The sequence below is a fragment of the Anthonomus grandis genome, chromosome 16 (assembly GCF_022605725.1).
Source record: "Anthonomus grandis grandis chromosome 16, icAntGran1.3, whole genome shotgun sequence".
NCBI lineage: Eukaryota > Metazoa > Arthropoda > Insecta > Coleoptera > Curculionidae > Anthonomus > Anthonomus grandis.
The window spans coordinates 13,748,526-13,767,966 of NC_065561.1; the positions used below are offsets into that span (position 1 = coordinate 13,748,526).

General features: G+C 35.1%; 1 protein-coding gene across 1 annotated transcript in view; it reads right to left on the bottom strand.

Annotated features, from left to right (window-relative positions):
* Window positions 1–247: 247 nt before the first annotated feature.
* The window catches only part of LOC126745840 (dynein axonemal heavy chain 7), a 94,037-nt gene continuing 74,843 nt past the window's right edge, over window positions 248–19,441 (bottom strand). Inside the window, exons 43-57 of the mRNA XM_050453859.1 lie at window positions 18,645–18,798; window positions 18,457–18,590; window positions 18,212–18,403; window positions 17,990–18,158; window positions 17,750–17,935; window positions 12,135–12,376; window positions 11,832–12,016; window positions 7,370–7,668; window positions 6,912–7,283; window positions 6,692–6,848; window positions 6,474–6,640; window positions 993–1,379; window positions 795–932; window positions 598–741; window positions 248–545 (exon numbers count right to left, since the gene is read on the bottom strand). Of these exons, the coding sequence (XP_050309816.1) occupies window positions 339–545; window positions 598–741; window positions 795–932; window positions 993–1,379; window positions 6,474–6,640; window positions 6,692–6,848; window positions 6,912–7,283; window positions 7,370–7,668; window positions 11,832–12,016; window positions 12,135–12,376; window positions 17,750–17,935; window positions 17,990–18,158; window positions 18,212–18,403; window positions 18,457–18,590; window positions 18,645–18,798 (3,133 nt within the window). The 3' untranslated portion in view covers window positions 248–338. The remainder of the gene's footprint in view (window positions 546–597; window positions 742–794; window positions 933–992; window positions 1,380–6,473; window positions 6,641–6,691; window positions 6,849–6,911; window positions 7,284–7,369; window positions 7,669–11,831; window positions 12,017–12,134; window positions 12,377–17,749; window positions 17,936–17,989; window positions 18,159–18,211; window positions 18,404–18,456; window positions 18,591–18,644; window positions 18,799–19,441) is intronic.

The window sequence follows — 19,441 nt, forward strand, 5'->3', positions numbered from 1 at the left end:
TGATTAAATTTAATATTCCACTTTGGTGTAAAGAAAACTTTATCCACATCAGTCTGTACTATAACCAGAGCACCTATCTAAATTTGGTAATTTAGAAAATTCCAATAAAATGCAAATTTGATCCACAACAACAAAACTCTTTTTACTATAAAAGGGGTTTCATAAAATATATTTTTTTATGTTTAAGAAACAAACAAGGTCTGTTTTGCTTTAGACTTTCTGAATAAATTTACATTAAAAAACCACGTTGAATAATGAATCTAAATATATTTTCATTAATCAATATATAATAAAACTAAATATTAAGGTAAAAAATTATAAAAAAGTGACACCACACATTACTGAGATAATTGACACAGCATAGCTACTCCTCTCATTATCCAATGAGCTTGTGTCTGTACGGTAGGTAGCATCATAGCTATGACAAAATTTGTAGAATGCCCAGTCGTCGATAACACGCCCCTTCTTTCCGCTGTTTTATAAACTGGACATACGTAAGTTTGGCGATCTGCCAAATCGTCCCGCTTTAAAGGTTTTAACCAAATCTGGAGAAATATTTATCACTAATTTATAGCACTTTAATAATGTGAAACTTACATAAGGCACCACATCATACAAAACTTTTGGCAGAGACTCGTCAAGGATCATTAAGTCGCTGTTCCATCTTGCTCCATCTAAGAAGAGGCCGTAAATATATACTCCATCTTCGGGAGGTTTTGTAAATGATGACTGTTTAAGAACCTATAGAAATATGGTTTTTAACAGAAATTTAGTAAATAAGATTAAATGAATACTTCATAATCGAATGTCAACAAGTCTATAGGGATGGTGTATTTTCTGGCATAGTTTTGCTGAGCTCCAGTAAGAAAAGCTTGAGTAAAAAAGAACCCTGATAACCAAAAAGTTGCTGGTGCACCCTCATCCATCCACAGCTAAAAGATAAGTAATTTTTTCCTAGTAGTATTATTATGATATATTTTTTAAATCATTACCTGTAAAAAGGACAACCTCTGAAGAAAATCACTAATGTAACTTCCCAAGGGCTTCAATGAGGGGTAAGACTTCTTTGCCCACATGCCAGGTATCCTTCCCGTTAACATGCTGGTGACAACTTCCTCTAAATCCAACGACATCACAATAAGACCTTTTATAGCCTTTTGCACGTTTTTCAAGCTACTTCTAATAATCGCCAACAGAACATTGAATCTGTTCATCTCTTGAACTAATACGGTGTTCATACTTTGAGAATAGGAAACTGGGTATTTTTCCATAGCAGCGTCACGATCAAAGTCAGCAGGTAGTTGGGCCAAGATGGCGTTTGCTACGTCCATTACAATTTCGTCGGGTGATTTTGATGAACTTGATGCTGACATGGCGTCCTAGTAGTTGTGTAAGAATTAATTAGTAAATGGGTGACTAATTGAAGTAACCGTCTAAATTGCAGTAAATAATAATTTTTTTTATAGCGAGTAAAAATCTAGACAGTAAATATTTTTTTACGAAATAATATGATTCAAGTTGGGGAAAATCTCTGTTATTCGTTCCTTGAGGGTTTTCCATCTAAAATTCACGTCAACTTAAGGAGTCGTCCTGGTCTCATATTCATTAAATGAATGTTACTAGAGAGTTGAATTTACAATAAAGATAGATGAAGTATTTTGCAATAAGGATGTCAAAAATCTATATCTATATCTATCTTCTTCGCACGTTAGAACTAAATTCTGTGTTTTTTCTCTCACTGCTTAGTCCTGCGATGTTGATGTCCAGCTTTGTTACCATTGGTTTGGTGGTCTCCGGGGAGTCTAGAGCTGTTGGGTTTTTGGTCTTCAAACTCTTCTTTTTGCTCTAACCCATCTTACAACATAAGCGACTTAGAGATATCTATAATTTCCTCTCTTCTTTTCCTATCGTCAAGTGTGTTCCGTTATAATTCTTAAACCCGCTTTGCTGCTGTTCTTATTGTATTTTCTGCTCTTGTTTTCATGCTCGTGTATTTCTTCTCCAGATGAGGTCTCGTAAGTATCTCGATATTAAAGCGGGTTAATATTTGAGTTGAATATTTGTGACTTGCTAAATTTAATGGAAACCCTATATTATGTAGACAGATTAAACAGATGAATTCTGCAACAAACTAAAATATTAACTCATTAATTTGGAAAAACGTAATTACAAATATTAAGAACATTATCTAGTTTGTTTCTTTTCTTAAAAAAGGTTTTAATACGAGGGTGGTCCCAGAAGTACCCGACCCAAGAAAGGAAACACGAAAATTTTGAAAAAAAAAGTATTTATTTTTCAACATAATCTCCTTTCAGCTCTATACACTTTTCCCAGCGATGTTTTATAAGTTCGATACCCTTTTTATAATAAGAACTCTCTTGCGCCTCGAAATAGCCATTAACTGCAGACATTACTTCTTCATCGTTGGAAAATCTTTGACCTCTGAGCCAGTTTTTTAAGTTTGATAACAGAAAATAATCTGAGGGGGCTAAATCTGGTGAATGCACCTCATGCACCCTGAGGTGCAATTCAAATTTTAATTTGTTAATTTTGGCCATTGCAATAACGGATTTGTGAGCTGGTGCATTGTCTTGATGAAACAATACATTCTTCTTAACCAAATGCGGTCATTTTTGCTCGATTTCTTCGCTCAAACGTTGCAATAAGTACGCATAATACACGCCGTTGATAATTTTATTTTTTTCCAGATAGTCAATGAAAATTATCCCTCACGCATCCCAAAAAACCGACGCCATGACCTTGCCTGCAGATGAAACGGTTTTCGCCTTCTTTGGAGCCGTTTCTCCCTTTTGAGTCTATTGTTTTGATTGTTCTTTTGTCTCAGGTGTGAAGTGATGGACCCATGTTTCATCCATGGGTATGAAACGACGCAAAAATTCTGCTTTGTTGCTATTAAATTTCGCTAAACACTCAATTGAAACATCTTCACGACACTGTTTTTGCTGGAGTGTGAACAAACGCGGCACCCATCTTGCACACAGCTTTCTCATGTCAAAATTTTCAGTTAATATGCGATGTACCGCACTTTTTAAAATGCCTACTATGTCCGCTAGCTCGCGCACTTTCAGTCGACGATCATCCAGTACCACTTTGTGAATTTTCTTTAAAATTTCTGGAGTCGTCCGCTCATTTGGTCGACCACTGCGATGCTCGTCTTGGCAGTTCGTACGGCCTCGTTTAAACTCTGCTACCCAATATTTTACTGTTGTTAACGAAGGAGCAGACTCACCCAGAGTAGAATCCAGTTCAGCTTTTATATTGGTTGCGCTGAGGCCTTTCAAATAAAAGTATTGTATCACATAACGATGACCAACTTTCTCCATTTTCACAAATTCACTGAAAACGTTCACTATTGATGGCTGCCAAACAAATACTAAACAACGTGGCATCTTCAAACTTGAAACATATGCTTTATAGATTGTATACTTTCTAATACACTGATATTTTTCAAACTACTACCGACATCTCTAGGTCAGGCCGGGTACTTCTGGGACCACCCTCGTATATAAGATATTGAGGTTCTCAGGAAGGATGGCATAGGAGGGATGTAAATCAGCAATATCACATTAAGGTTTTGATATACCTTACCGCAAATAAATTCAGTGACATAAGAGTAATAAGTAGTTTGCTAGTTTTATCAACTTTTTGATAGGGTGTTATATAACTAGTAGATTGCATGTTGCAATGTAAACCAAATTATTTATTAGATAAATTGCTTTATTAAATATATGGCCTCAATAGATAAGAAACTATCAACAGCTTCGTGTTCTTGCAAATCACAGGCTTTCAAAAATAACACTTAAATTTATTTTCGGTTTAATTCTCATGGATAATTTAAATGCACTTTACTGGGTGCCGATTTTTGCACCAGCTTGTAGTTAGTTGCAGTCATATATTATTATATTTATTTTCATTTCATTGCAGTCGCTTTATGTTCTCGATCATAATTACTCGTATTATTGATAGGTCTATTATTACTCATCAGCGGATCTTTAAGTATAGTGCAGTCTCAGTACAATATCTTCGTTATTTTTTCATTCTTCATTACTTCATTTATTCTTCGTTATTTCAGGTAACATTATTTTGACGTGCCTTCCATAATGGGGGATGTTCAATACAACTTTTTTACTTTAACCTACTACTGTGATTGATTAGACTAGCTTACATTACCCTGGCCTCTATTATACTGGACTTAATGATTTATAGATCCTAACTGCGTTTGTTTCTCCAGATGATGTCTCGTAGATAAATGATATTAGAACGGCTTTTGATGTTTGAGTTGAATAGGTGTAACTTGCTAAACTAATGGAAACCCTATAGTATGTAGACAGATGATACCGACGAGTTTCACAACAAATTGACTCATTTATTTGGGAAAACTTAATTACAAATATTAAGAGCGTTATCCAATAGCCCAATAGAAATATAAAGTTCTTTTCTTAAGACAAGTTTAAATTTTTCAAGATATAGAGGTTCTCCAAGAAAAAGACTGGCATAGGAGTGATGTAAACCAGCAATATCAGATCATGCAAAATCAAAATTGCGATATAGCATACTTCAAATGCCAAGATAGTATTAATCAATAGAGATCTTATCGATTTGGTCAGGTAATCTCAAAAGCATGAAGTCCAGATAGTCATGAGTATGATTACAATTCTCCTTGAAGTTACCCTAACAGCAGATGAGGGGCAATTGCAAAAATTATTGAGCTATAGTGAACAATGTTAACGATAAGAAAAAGAAGAAGAAGAAGAAGCAGAATAAATATATCCAAAGTGCGGAAGGGGTAATTAAAAGCAACGCACCAGAGATGAAGATAAAATTATCGAGCCTTGAATACTTTTCGGACGATCTCTATTTCGACGTGAAAGCGTTTTGAGAACTAAACCATACTCTCTTCTTTAACAGAGTGAAATGTTACTTGAATGGCTATGATAACAAACAAAGTTGCTCTTAATCGCTACAAACATTCTTAGATGAAGCCTTACAAGAAATATGAGGCAGCTTACTGTCACCAACTAAAAAAAATCTACTGCATGGCAAATGCCATTAAAACGGGCTTCTAAACAGTTTATCATATTATATCAGCCTCTAGAAAGACATTAAAATGTGAAAACTGACATATTCTCCTAAATTCCTGAGAAGATATACTAATTACATTTTTTTACCACTCCTGGCATGCTTAATGACATGCGTCACCGGTTCTAAAAATCGTGAAACCATCTTTTTTATTTAAGAAAACTATGTGATCTTCTCGCAATTTTTTAGTTAGAATTGTTTTTTTTTTTATATACAAATAAAGTATTTTCAGTGTAGAGTGACACCTTAAAGTAGGGTATACACATATCGATATTATATACTTATTTTGCAAAATATCTAATATTAAAAATTGTCAATTTTCTGTTCTAACAATTTCCATCAATATAATTTTTCTCTTTTTAAAATATTGGAAACTCCGAGAATACGAGCGGCATCTCAGTCATTCCGGAATGACACAAGTGACAGACCGCACGACGTTTCGGGAGACGCGTGGAAGGTCAGCGAATCTTCCGGAATCATGGTCAGCCGATTATATAAGGAGCCGCTGTGTGTCAGTTGGCAGTTCAGTGCCGTGCAGTTCGAAATATTGGCGCGATATTTAAATCGGACATAATTAGTAGTAAATGAATAAAGTGAAAATAAATATTTCTAGTAGTTGTAAGTGTGTAACTAAATCAGTTAACTATTTTTGTGTATCGATTATTTTAATTCACTACTGAATCACTAGAGAGGAATATTGTTATGTTATCAGCAGAGAGACGATATTTCATGTCAACCCAAAAATCCAGACTTTTTTTGTAGGGTTTCATAAAGAAGTAACTTTAATACAATAATTGAACCTCGATGGTTGCAAACGCACAAAAGAAAGCATGGAAGAAATAACCGACAGTGACAATTCTAAAACGTCAAAATAAAATAATTTGTTTTCCATTTTTTATTGTATTATACCAAAGTAAATAAAGACATAAATAATATAATAAAATTATATACAGAATTGAACTGAATAAATTTAAAAATGATTAAACATAAAACAAGCCAATAGTCAACTTACCCTTTCCAGCAGCTACGAATAATATTATGTTATTTAACATGTTGTTTTAATTTTATTTTTATACCCCTTACCTTCTTTTTATAAAGATCCTATTCAGGCATAAAATTTAATATTTTGGTTATTAGCATTAAATTTTATCTTAAACTACCAACCTAACCACTTACCACTCGATCCTAATAGTTGCGAATAAAAAACAAACAAGAAATCATTAATACTAATTAAACGAAAATAGCGAAATTGTTTTTTTACGATACTTTTCACTCAACTGAATTTAAATGAAGCTAAAAAAGAAAACCAACTCTATTCAAGTGTAACTTTTCCGAACAAAAGACCGATAAGAGAGAATAAATAGGCAATATACCTGTGTAAGTAAAGTGCTACTGAGGAGCAAATTGCTTTCCTGCTGATCTTTCATAATATCGGCGTTCTCGTTCATACCGAATACTCCCGGATGAGTGATCAAAGGGAGCGATTTCGTATAGTTCATAAACTCGTCGTATTCGGTTTTATCGGGGCAATAAAATACACCTAATAAAAAAAAGACGGTATAATACTATTTTTAATTACGAAAAATCATACCGCTCAGATCATAAGCATAATTTTCCTCTTCGACACAGCTAGGACAGTAAAATTTCCTTAATATCGTATTAAGGGTTCTTCTGTCCCAGTCATCTGTAACTCTTCCACCATAATTACATTCCCCAGTTAAGTACAGTAAAGCATCAAACTGAATATCCTATTAAATGAACGATATTTATTTCAAATTCAAAAGAAAATTACTTAAGCGGAATGTAATTACCTCGTATTCGTTTAAAAACATCTGTAATTGCATCACGCTAATCCTCAGGTCTGTCTCATTAAACTCGTAAGGTATATTCCAACCCAATGGTCCGAATTTCCGTCTTTCCTGAACTACAGCATGGAAAAAGCATAAGCTGTACAACAGTTTCTTGAACGCCAAAGGCTGTTTACAGTTTTCAAACCATTCGAGGTCAGAAATAGGGTCGCTCATGTAAGAACGTGTAATATTGGCCCTTAGGCCTTTTGGAGGCTCGTTGGTCATTTTTACGCCGTTTTGTAGAACCAGCACAGGGAAGTGGTCCGCTGGATAAGACGTTAACCAGAGACGAAAGTCGGGGTGGGTCGAATCGGGTGTGAGATTTTCACAAATCTATTTAAATTTTTGTAATTCATTCACCATATAATGCGTCAATTAAGGCTTGCGTCTTTAAAACTTCATTAGTCAAGTATACTTACTCTTTCTAGGGTCGGCATAAAACTCTTAGCCAAATGACAGTTTTGCAACACGACCCAAGTACCATTTTTGACCCCCTCGTCGATTAGTTTGACGGCGATGGGACCTTGACCTTGCCCCAACGACAGGGCAAAGAGCCTGGCTGCTCCAAAGCCTTGGTCGTCAGCAAATTTTAATAAAACGGCCGTAGGATCTGCACCCGGGGTCAACACGAAAATTAACGGGATACAGCAGTGGGAGTCCGCAAACGATGAGGTCAGATCAAAGGGGGGCGGCTCGACGAACTGTTTACCCAATTTCCCTAAAACCGAAATCAAGGTCGAGTTTTTTTTTTGCTTTAAAAAATAAATGTTACAGAATGAGGCTCTTGACTTATAATAAGTTTGTGATATTTTGCTGATTGAAAATTATTTTGATTGTAGTTTTGTATAAATTATTATATTTGTATATTTGTATTTAACTCTAATTTGGGTGAGTGCTGGGCACTCCTCTATGAAGTGATCAGCTATGCAGCTTCTTTCTCCTCTTAACACCAACAGCAATCTGGGTTGTCCGAAATACCTGAGATAAAGAGATGGTGTCTTAAGTGACTTTGAGACTTACTGCCAGTCATATTTTGCATATCTTTAGGCGCAGTAGTTGTCTGTTGAGATAGGTAGAGAGCCCAGCTATGTACAGGTATGCCTTAGCCTGTTTTAGACCAAGCGTTTCTGTCTAAGTGTGTTACTATTGAACAGACTCTTAAGTGGCGCAAGTGCTACACTTTTAACTGTGCCGATTATATTGTAACGACCTTGAGAACGCCGCGAATATCAGCTGATTGAGACAAGGGGCACACCGCACGACATCTCTGGAGACGCGTGGAAGTTGACCGAATTTTTCAGATCAGTGGTCTGCCGAGTATATAAGGAGCCGCGTCGTCGCTGTAAGGCCAGTTAACACTTCAGTTCAAGTACAGTTCGTAATATTAGCGCGATATTTAAATTGGACATATATAGTAGTAAATAAATAAGGTGTTAATAAATATTTCTACTAGTCTTACGTGATGCATTGAGTCTTTTAATTTACACCTTAATAAACGGTAAAATTACTAAAATTTGTTTGGGGCCTATCAGAAATTTCTCCGATTCTAAGGTAGAAAGACTTTTTCGTTATCAGCATAATGGGCATTTATACATTCCAGTAGAAGCTTGTAGCTTAGTTTATCGGTCGGAAATAGACACGACTATGCTTCAGAGCAGTTCGAAAGACAGTAACGCGTTCTTTCAGCTTGTGGGTCCTGCTGGTATATCCCACTTCAGAAGCCTTGCACCAGCTACGTTCATTCTGGAGCAGTCTTGTATCAGATGGTCCTACTGTTTACTAATGCAGGCCTTATAAGAGCCCTGCGACTCCTCTCTGCCTGCCTTATGCCCTTATAGTCCAATGTCGCAGTTAGTATTAGTATTTGCTAGCCAAAAAGATTTCAACAATGCTAATCCAGCTGGTCCGTAGTTCCCGAAGGACATGTCATGTGTACGTAGTCCTTATAACCTCAAATTGTATCTAAAAGGCTAGACTAGAGTCTCAAGAGCTCTAGTTGGGACCGTTTGCAGATCTTGTGATGCTTAGACATACAAGGCATTGCAACTGGATAGAGACTCAGTTCCATCAGAAATTTTTTCTCCATGCACGGCCACCCGAAGGATATCTTCATATGTCAGAAGAAAATTAAAGATAGGTAGAATAAATTCAGTATGACATCTTATAAGAAATTTGATTCTCGATTTATTTACTACAGACCTATAGAGAGACCTCTTTAGTGAAATGCAATGAAATACATAGTCAAAGATTTTGGAAAGCTTACAGAAAACTGAACCCACAAAAGTTTTCTCCTCAAAGCCCTGACTGTATAATCACAAAGCAATCCCACAGCTTCTGTAGTTGCTGTGGGAATCTGAATTTCGGAAAGGTAGAATAGACTTGCATTCAAAGTATGCGTAGAGTAAGCAGTCACTCAACACTTTTCGAGACTACTGAGGTCAGGGAAACAGGTCTATAGTTTGGGACACAAAGCTTATCACCACTTTTATAGACTGGAATAGTCGTGCTTATCTTAAAGGATTTGGGTAGGCTCATTCATTAATACTGTAATGATATCGGTAATGCCGCGAATATCAGCTGTGCTTCGTCATTCCGGAATCATCGAGGTGAGGCAAGCGAGCACACTGTACGCCATCTCTGGAGACGCGTGGAAGGTTTCATAATTTTTCGGAACCATGGTATACCGACTATATAAGGAGCTCGCATTGCCTGGAAGTCAGGTCAAGTCGAAATATTGGCACACATTTGACTTTTAAATCAGATATAGGTATAAGTAGATCAGATATATTTCTAGTAATATTAAGTGATCATTTAGTGTGTACGTGTAAAATAAATTAGTTGACTATTTTTGTGCATCGAGTGTTTTAATTTCCACCTTAAGCAACGGTAAAATCGTTATCGGCAGTTTCTGGGATTTCAAGCTAGAAAGGCAGTTCTCGTTACCAACATTACCTAAATTATCGGTCATCCTTACAGGATCAACCCTGCAACCCTTCTTTGTCAGTTTCTTTAGGACATATATACACTTCAGTCCAAGCTTTGAGCCCACCTTTTCGGAGGTTAAGTACCCTGCTGATATATCCGACCTCAAAAACCTGTACCACCTAACTTCATTCTGAACCAATTTTATAAAATATCGTTTGTTCTGGAGCTATTGCCTGTTAGAGCTCTGCGACTAGTGCGACTTCCCTCTGACTACCTTATGCCCTTATATTCAAATATCGCAGTTGCCGTAAAGTTACTTCCAATCACAAAGATTTTAGCATGGCCAGTCTAATACGTTCCAGATCCAGAGGCCAAATCGGCAGCAGGCGTTGCCCTATCCAGGTGCATTCAAGATTTTGTTTTCTCCATGCCCTGCTGTCCGAACAATAGCCACGTATGTCAGAAGAAGTTTAATAATAACTGATCCGATACATTTTGAAAGAAATATGAATAGAAAAGTAACATTAAGATCGAACTATAGCATTTGATTACTGTTTTGTTGATTGAGTTTCGGGTAATAGGCTTTCTCTAATATCATCCAGCCAGCGCTTCTGTGTTCTTCCTCTACTTTTCTTTGTTTTAGTACTTAGTTTAACTAGGTTCAACTAGCTCAAGCTCGACAGGAATGGAAAAGCCTACATCCAGGAGCAGAACAAATAGAGCTCTAAAGAAACCTTGCCACATCGCATCTTTAATGTAGTGACCAGAGATCCATCCGATTAAATTAATCTGCAGCTGATCATTCTTAGAATTTCCAAAGGATGTGAGTTAAAATTATTTAATTTGCTCTTTATACCTTGCGGCGAACTTGCCATGACTGTATCATAAATCTTTACCTCAATAAATATAAAGGTTGATGATACAGTCGTTGAAAAATATCCATTTAAAAATTCCCCAAACGACACGAAACTGTATCATGTACTTACCATATGATCAACTCTATCAGCTGATTGCTGATGTATTGGAACATCATTATACTACCTTATTTATAGATTTAGGGTCCGAAATGCGTTGTGTATTTTTGTGGTCAATAGTCAATTTTCTTTATGATATACAGGAAAATATTAATAATTATTTTAATATTAAGTGGAATGCTGTTAATAATAGCACTATAGTTTTCCCCTCATATTTATATTTTTCCTCTTTAAAATGGGCTACTTGCGATGATACTATGATGCGTAGAAGATTAAAGAACTTTGCGGAGCCATGGTCTGCAGAGTATGCAAGGAACCGCGTTGCCGCTGGGAAGCCAGTTGACAGTTCAGTTCGGAATATTGGCGCGATATTTAAATTCGACGTAAATAAAAATGGTGTAAATAAATATTTCTAGTAGTTGAAAATTATCATGTTTAGTAGTCTAATAAGTATGTAAAAAAATCAGTTGACTACTTTTGTGCATCGAGTGCTCTAATTCACACCTAACCAACGGGTAAAAACGCTACAGTCTAACGAAATCTTTAGTACTTCAGATAGGAACTAAATATAATTTTTCTAATACGGACCTAAACTTTATATTTCACGTGTGAAAATAAAGTTTATTGCCTTTAAAATGGTATATGATGCAGATATTTTCAACGTTTTATAGATAAAAGAATCATCATCAGGGTTTTTTCCTAAGTGGTGGACCTGGTTTCTTTGCCCATTACAAATTTGAATTTTATCCGCCAAATTGCTTAAGAGGTAATAAAAACGCAAAAAGCGAGATCCGTACTTAATAATGGCCCTTCTTTCAATCAATTCTATCTGAAAAGTTTCCTACAAATATTAGTTCATTTTATAGAGAAATTTTAAGTCAATAAACTATTTTTTATCGTAAATTAAATGTTGAGCAGCAAACGCTGCCCTAAACAATGAATATTATTATACACATCCATCGTTTCAGTGACGGCTCATTACCTGTGACAAAATCTTGTACTCCCGGTACAATTTTATCAAATCTAATACATCTCAGCACCAACAACTTCTGAAAGGCGTCCAGCTTATCATTCCATGGACTTGGTAACGGCACGGCTTGAGGCTCACCAGAGTCAAAAATTAATTTCCATTGAGACAAGTTATGCACGAAATGTTTCAATATTCCGCTGAAATAAAACATTTTTCATGTACAAGACAATTTAATTACAGACCCGTGATTGATCAACGTCACGTCAATTCCCTGATGAACATCTAAATAAATAAAAAAACAACCAGTCGACTTACTTGAAATTTGGCAAATCGTTCAACCGACAAAGCTCGTCCCAGGACTTGGTCACGAGCCAATCGCAAGGGTTGACATTTGGATTATCCAGGCCCACACCTCCTGTCAGCAGGAACATCCATTCCGCTAAGTCTATTTCGTTCCGGCTTTTCATTAGATTTACCCCCAACAGGAGAGAGAACAATAATTTGTCTTTTTCGAATAAACTACGACATATATTTACATACAAGTGATATGTGAAAACCTGGAAATAAACGGAGAATTCAGAATAAACATTATTTAAGTGCGCTGCGGATGGCAAGCTAGACAGTATCTGAGTGTCTTAAACAATAGTGAAGGAAATATATGGTACAAGCTTGAAGGGTTTACGATTTGTTTTATTTATTTATTTTTGTTTAAGTGATAAATAAATAAGCAAATAACAAAGATTGCAATACTGTTAACTTGGGTGGTTCAAAATAAGTGAAATAGATGAATGAATCGTGATTGGCATCATTAGGTGATTTTAAGGCGAAAACTAGGTCCTTCGAGCTAACCCTTTATTTTTTAGGACAGAGCGTGTTAAACTTTAACAAAAAATATTTATTTATTAAGCCTTGATTTCGCATAAAAAATAAATATTTAATATCTACTATTTGCTCATATTTTCAATGACTTAGTCACTTTTTTTTTAATAAAAATAATTTCTAGGTAGGGATCTACCGAATTTCAATATTTATTATATAAATCAATGTAAATAAGGAAAAATAATAAAACTAAAAATTATATTTGTAATTTTTTTATGCGCAAGTCTTGTAGGCAAGAAAAAGTTTTAAAAAATGGCCTAAAATGAAAGGGAATTTTAAAATTAACTTTTAATTTAGCCATGGTGTATTTCTATACATTTATCCCCTTAAGAATTAGATTCTTGTTTTAAAACATATTGTGTAAATAGTTAATTTGAATTAAATTAAATTCATTTATTAGTTATGCATATACAATTAAAATTTGCCTTTATAAAGTCTTATTTATAGGATATTAAAATTTGTATTCAAAAATTTATTAAAGGCATTAAAAATTTATAAAAAATTGATCCTTAATTTAAATGCATTGGGAGGGAAAGTTTTTAACAGAGGTGGGAAAAATTTCAAGGAAAAATTCCACTATTCTAATGTTTACAGATGATGTCAAACTCTTTAAAGGGTGTTTCAATAAAAAAAACGCAAGATTTGAATTGCGCGCCATGTTTGACAGTCATAATGTCATATGATTATGACGTGACAGATTAGTAAATTAATAAACGTGGAGCATTATCACGAACTTAATAAATATACCTAGACTGCCAACCCATTGAAAAATAAATGACCACTAGATGGCGCCATTTTGTGTGACTGTCACCTTTTGATGTTGGTCACTCTGACAAATTTCAGTGGCGCCAATTGTAAGGAAACAAAAGAATTAAAATTTTTGGGAGTTTATTTTTACAAAAACGAAATAGAAAGTTACATTTAGTTAAGAATTAAAGATAGTTGCATAAGTTCTAATATCTATTTTCTTGCACTTGTTGAAGAATCTCTTTAAAATTTACATTTCGATTAACTTACAGGAATAGATGCATGCACTTTAAAATATGTATTTTATTCTTCTCATAAACGTGTATCTTACGAATCCTAATATCATAAAATTGATGGTCTTCGCTTAAATTTTTGAAATTAAATCAAAGGTTATTGAAACCCTCTCATTTGGTTTTTATTATACCTATTTCAATAATTCTAATCTCTGACATATATGTTTTAATTTAGAATGTGGTTTAAAAACAATATCAATAAAAATGATAAGATGGTGAACGAACAACTAACTAAAAAGTATGTACTGGATAAACAGTTAATTTCAATTAACTTGAATTTATTTATTATATCTCCATATACAGTTATAACAAACCTAACCTAATATACACTAAAAGCCTAATTATAAGAAGATATTAGCATTTGTATTAAAAAGTTCTTTAAATTTATAGATATATAGATAATCTTTTATTAATTCTTATAATAACAAAAGTTACAAAAATGCCTAAGGCTATAGAACACATCAACATAAGCTTACTTTAATAAGTAAAATGTAATTCCCTATCCATTTATCTGGAAACTCGTCGTCTAGCCATTGCCGAACGGGAAGAACATAGTGAGAAGGAGCGCCGTCTTGCTGGAAATATATTTTGGACGACGAGTTTCCAGCTAAATGGATAAGGCGAAGGGGGCCTATAGAATGGCCTGCTAGATCTCCTGATATAACGCCGTTAGACTTTTTTCTATGGGGTCATTTGAAATCTATTGTGTTTACTCCCCAACCTGAAAGTTTGGATAAACTTCGTCAACGCATTTTTGAAAATGTCCGTCAGGAATTTGAACATCGCCTATATCATTGTTTAACCAAAAACGGGCAACATTTTGAACACTTATTGAAATAAAAACTGATATTTTCATGTTTTTGTTTTCTATCTGAACAAAGATTTTTCTAATTTTCTCGAAAACGAATCGACCGATTTAAAAAAATCAAACGTCAAAATAAAAGACTTCGAAAGACCGTTTAAACAAGCTATTACTCGATACCCCTTACCATTTAAAATTTTGAAAGGGATGACCCAGGGGGGCAGAGGGTGAAAGAAGGTGAAGTTATTTTAGGTTAGAAAGTTGTCCCCCTTAATAAACCTTTTGACGTATTTCGGCGTTTTTTTTCTTAAACAGTGGTTTTTGATAAATCCGTGGTGGGAAGTTTTCAAATGAACACCCTGTATTTAAGATAAATTACAAAGATACATTCGATTTATCTCAATCTGCAGTTCTTTAGATTAGTTATCCTTGGATCGAGTGACCTCTGTGGGATAGGGGTTTAGTCAGTAAATCTACACCAACTATGTGAATTCTTTAGTTATCCGCAGGAAGCTTTAGTTTTTGACCACTGAGGGGTCTGTTCACTCAACAATAAAAAACTGGAGTAACGAATATGTATACAATCTTGCTTTAAAATCGAAAAAACTTGTACAGAGATTATCAAAATTATGAAGATTTGGAGATGAGTCTAGCGTATACGTTTAAAAGACTAGGAAGGAGTGGGCCATTAAGCGTTTGGAACTTGAGCCAGCTGTAATTTTAACTATGGCTACTCAAATGTCAGGATGTTTTTATGGAAAATATAGTCCAAGTTTGTATATTTACGAAATGGGATGCTATAGTCTCGAGCAAAATTGGAAAATATTGGAAAATTTCTTTCAAAGTCGAGAGTGTTCAATCCAAGCCGTTAGAAATTTGGAAAAAAAATCGGCAGAAGTAACTGGCTTTCAAGTCAGTTTGTTAATCAATTTTTGAAACGAGTTTGTAAAAGCGGTAAAAAAAACCCAACCCAACCACTCTCGTCCGATGTGCACAGCCGAGAACTTTCCTGCTGTTGCTCAAAATGTGCATCAACGTCCATCCCCCTCAACTCGTCATTGTTTTCATGAATTTAATGTTTCTCGCACTTCCCTGGAAGAATTTTAAGAGCTCTTTCTCTTAAAAGAAAGCTCTAATTCTTCTCTAGCTCTAATCTCTCTATTATCTGAATGAAATTATTAAGAGAAATTAAAGAGAGGGCTTGAAAAAAGTTCTGGGGCTCTCTTGAAATCCACACATAATCATTGAAATTGAAATGCATTTACAACGAGTCACTGTTTGATGTGTTTTTTGGTTTGGCGGCATCATTAACTAATTGTTCTTCGAAAATGTTCAAAGAGCTGCCGTTACCGTCAATTGCGAGCATTACCCAGCCATGCTCAATAAATTTTTATTTCCGAAAATTGAAGAGGATGGAGCAAATATCGTCCTATTTGGTATCACCAGTTTAGCACAGCTTGCTACACAGCCTACGTAACAATTGGACTTCTGGAGTGCATGTTTGAAAATCAAATGATCAGCCGCAATTCCGAAGTCGTTTGGCCTCGTCGGAGCTACGCTTTAAGACCTTTGGTCTATTTTTTGTCGGTAGCTAGTCGGGAGAAATATTACGCCAACCATCCAACGATAATTGAAAACTTGAAACGCGAAATCGGAATTGTATCGAAAAAGTACTGGAAAATTGGTTTGATCGAAATGGCTATTGCAACGCAAGTCGTGGTAGCCACATGAACAATGTCATTTTTCATGCTTAAATAAAAAACTTCTATCTTTTCAAAACTTTTTCTAAAAATAAGAATTTATAGAATAATAAGAAGAAAACGGCCACAGCTTTCGTGAAACAATGATTGGCTCTTTACTCATTTTTTAGTACATTATCGAGGATTCAACAACCATCTCCAGCCAGTAGTTCTGACATATCTCCTTGTGACTTTTGGCTATTTCTATGATTAAAAATAAGAGCAAAGGATACCAAATTTGAACATATGCACTCGATTCAAACTGATGCAATGAATGCTTTTAAGATAATACCGAAGAGCGAGCACTAGAACAGCTTGAAAAAGTGGTAAGAAAGTTTATTGGTAGCTTGTTGTTTATCTTAATAGAAAACGCTTTAATATTATAAGCACCAGACCACATAGAATAACTCTGGGGAAGAAATCTGGTAGGTAACCCTCCTGGGCCTCGGCCTCTTCATGCCTCCTAGTTTTCCTGGTGTATCTTCCTCGCTATTAAGACCTTCTACCAAATGCGTGACCTGGAATAGGGAATGAGGTGCGTCAAGAGCTACAACGATCTTCGGTGTGTCCCAACGTCGAGATCGTTGCCTCGCTCCATTATCCAAAATGGAATCCTCATTCCGCCTTGTCGTGGTTCCATGGTGATTTGAAATAATTTAGTTTCTCTCAATATCCTTCCAGGTATACGCGTTATACGCGTCTAGACCCCACAGCCCTTTAGGTTGTCCAACGGCCTTTCCAGGGAGCCTATTAATCCTTGAATAGCCTAGTTTGCTCTTCTGAGTCGTCTCATTGCTTTTTCAAGTTGCCCAGATCAGCTACTTCTTCTAGCTAGTCTCTCTCATTTGAACTATGGTTCATGTTTCCGTCTCGACGAGTTGTCCCATTGTCTATGTCATCCATCATCAGTCCTCTTGGTTAATCCTCATTGTCCAATTTCTGCCTTTCTACTGCCTGTCATCTATCTTTGACTCGTCTTTCCTATCTGGGAGCTTTTATATCGTATTTATTCCGGATCTTTCCTGTTCAATCTGTTAATTTGGGAATAAAGGATGCTTTCGAATCTTTACTTGTTCATCCGATCTCGAGTTTAGAAGTTTTAAGCCTTATGGCCCTCTCTATTTCAGCAAGCTAATATCCGTTGGACTGGAAGGAGTTTTTGAGGTGGTTTATTTCTTGATTGAGGTGTTGAAACAAAAATTTTGCGTGCACGTTCTATTAGTACTTTTATGATTTTATGCTTGGGTAATGACTGGATAATGTGTAAACAAAGATGAATAAATTAATAGGAAAAAAGTAACGGTAACGTCGTTTGAACATGCTTGAATCAACCGTTTTATGTAAAGAGTTTATATTAAGTTTTTTTTTTAAATATGTTTTAAAATTTAATTTTAACTTAATATACCATTCTTATTGTATAATAAACAAACTTGCACGAACTTATTAAAAAAAACGTATCTCAAAAAATACCTTTTTTAAATCATCCAGTCTCATAGCAACATCTTCAACCTTATCGGTATTATCAATGGTACTTTTAAATAAATTCACGAACCACACCAAGGAATATTGGTACATGGGATCAATATTAGCCAAATCGGCAATAGTGAAGAATAAAATAGTTGAATGGACCGCTATAGGAGTATATTCCAACCGAGCCTAAAAATGTTTTAATAATGCTTATTTTTCGTATGATATTATCGAGGATCTAACCTTATCAATTTGTTTTTCTGTTACTTCTGCCACAGCTTGCTTGGCAGCAATTTCATTCGACAACTGTTTCGACGAACTTAATATTGTCACAGCAGTCTCATCCTCTAAAATGTTGCCTTGAGAAGTGCTCAATACTTCAAGGATCTTATCTTCGATTTCTTTTAAAGACCTTAAAAAGACAGTCATAATATTGTAAATTATTTATCATTGAGCTTTTATTACTTTTTATTCTCAGCTCCTTGGATAATAAGTGCATTCTTCTCCGCCTCAAGGTCAGGTCGTTCTTTGGCCACAACTATTCCTAATAACTGATCTTCCAAACCTGCACTAGTTATTACAAAGTTAACCAAAGTTACTTTAACAGCAACCTCTGGTAGGTAATGTGGATTACGAAGTTTTGTCGTAATATACAAGCTAAAATCAATATAGGGTTTCATTTTTAATTTATTTTTTAATTTTGTATTTACTTGAAATCTGGGCTGTATTCCACAACAGAATCTCCTAGTTTCAAGCACAAAGCGCCACCTTGCTTGAAAGTTTGTTGGGCTAATACCGGTTCTAAAATTGGATCTAATTCTTGACCAACGTTTTCCAAAAGCACCTGAGAATTATATCAATGTTAAGTTTATTTATGTTACTATCGTGAATTACCTACTGGTTGCCCAAATTGTATGGCATTTTCCAGGATTCTCACGTAGTCTGGTTGGTTCAATCGTATAATTGCCAAATTGTTTAGTCTCTCCATATTTTTTACCCATTTGTTTGCTTGTCCTTGTGGGTCAATCATTAAGGCGTACCTTCTGGCATTTCTGTAAATTTCAAATACTAACATTAGGATATCATTTATATAAGGTATTTTAAATATGGTGAGCATGTGGTACTATTGCTATGTTCAAAAGATGAATGAGAAAAAAATCGTCCTTTTTGATACTCATTGCTGATGCGTATCAAAATGAATTTTATTCAATGTCTTTACACCTGCATTTTTTATTGCATTTTTTAGGTGTATATCACAGTTATCAATAACATCATTCTATTATTACAGTTAAATATAACAACAACTAATATAAATATATTTCAAGCGTCAATGACACAATACTCTGATGAGGGAGTACAATAATTCTTTGCCGAAATTAGAAAGATATTGTAGGAATTGCCCAAACAAGAATTAACAATATATATGGGTTATTTTAAGGCAAAGCAGGTTGGAAAGGGACGGGTAGGAGATATCTCCTGGGACCATATGCTTGGTTTAATTGTAGTAAGAGTAACTTATGATCTGGTGAAACTAAAAGAAGTTCTGTCAGGCCCGAGCCATGAATACTAATTGAGTAAACTCAGCACGAAAATTAAGAACATCAAAGAGGACTTATTATAACCTGATGAAATGAAAAAGAAACTATGGATGACCGACGAGATTCTCCAGTTGATGGAATAACGAAGCAAAAAGAG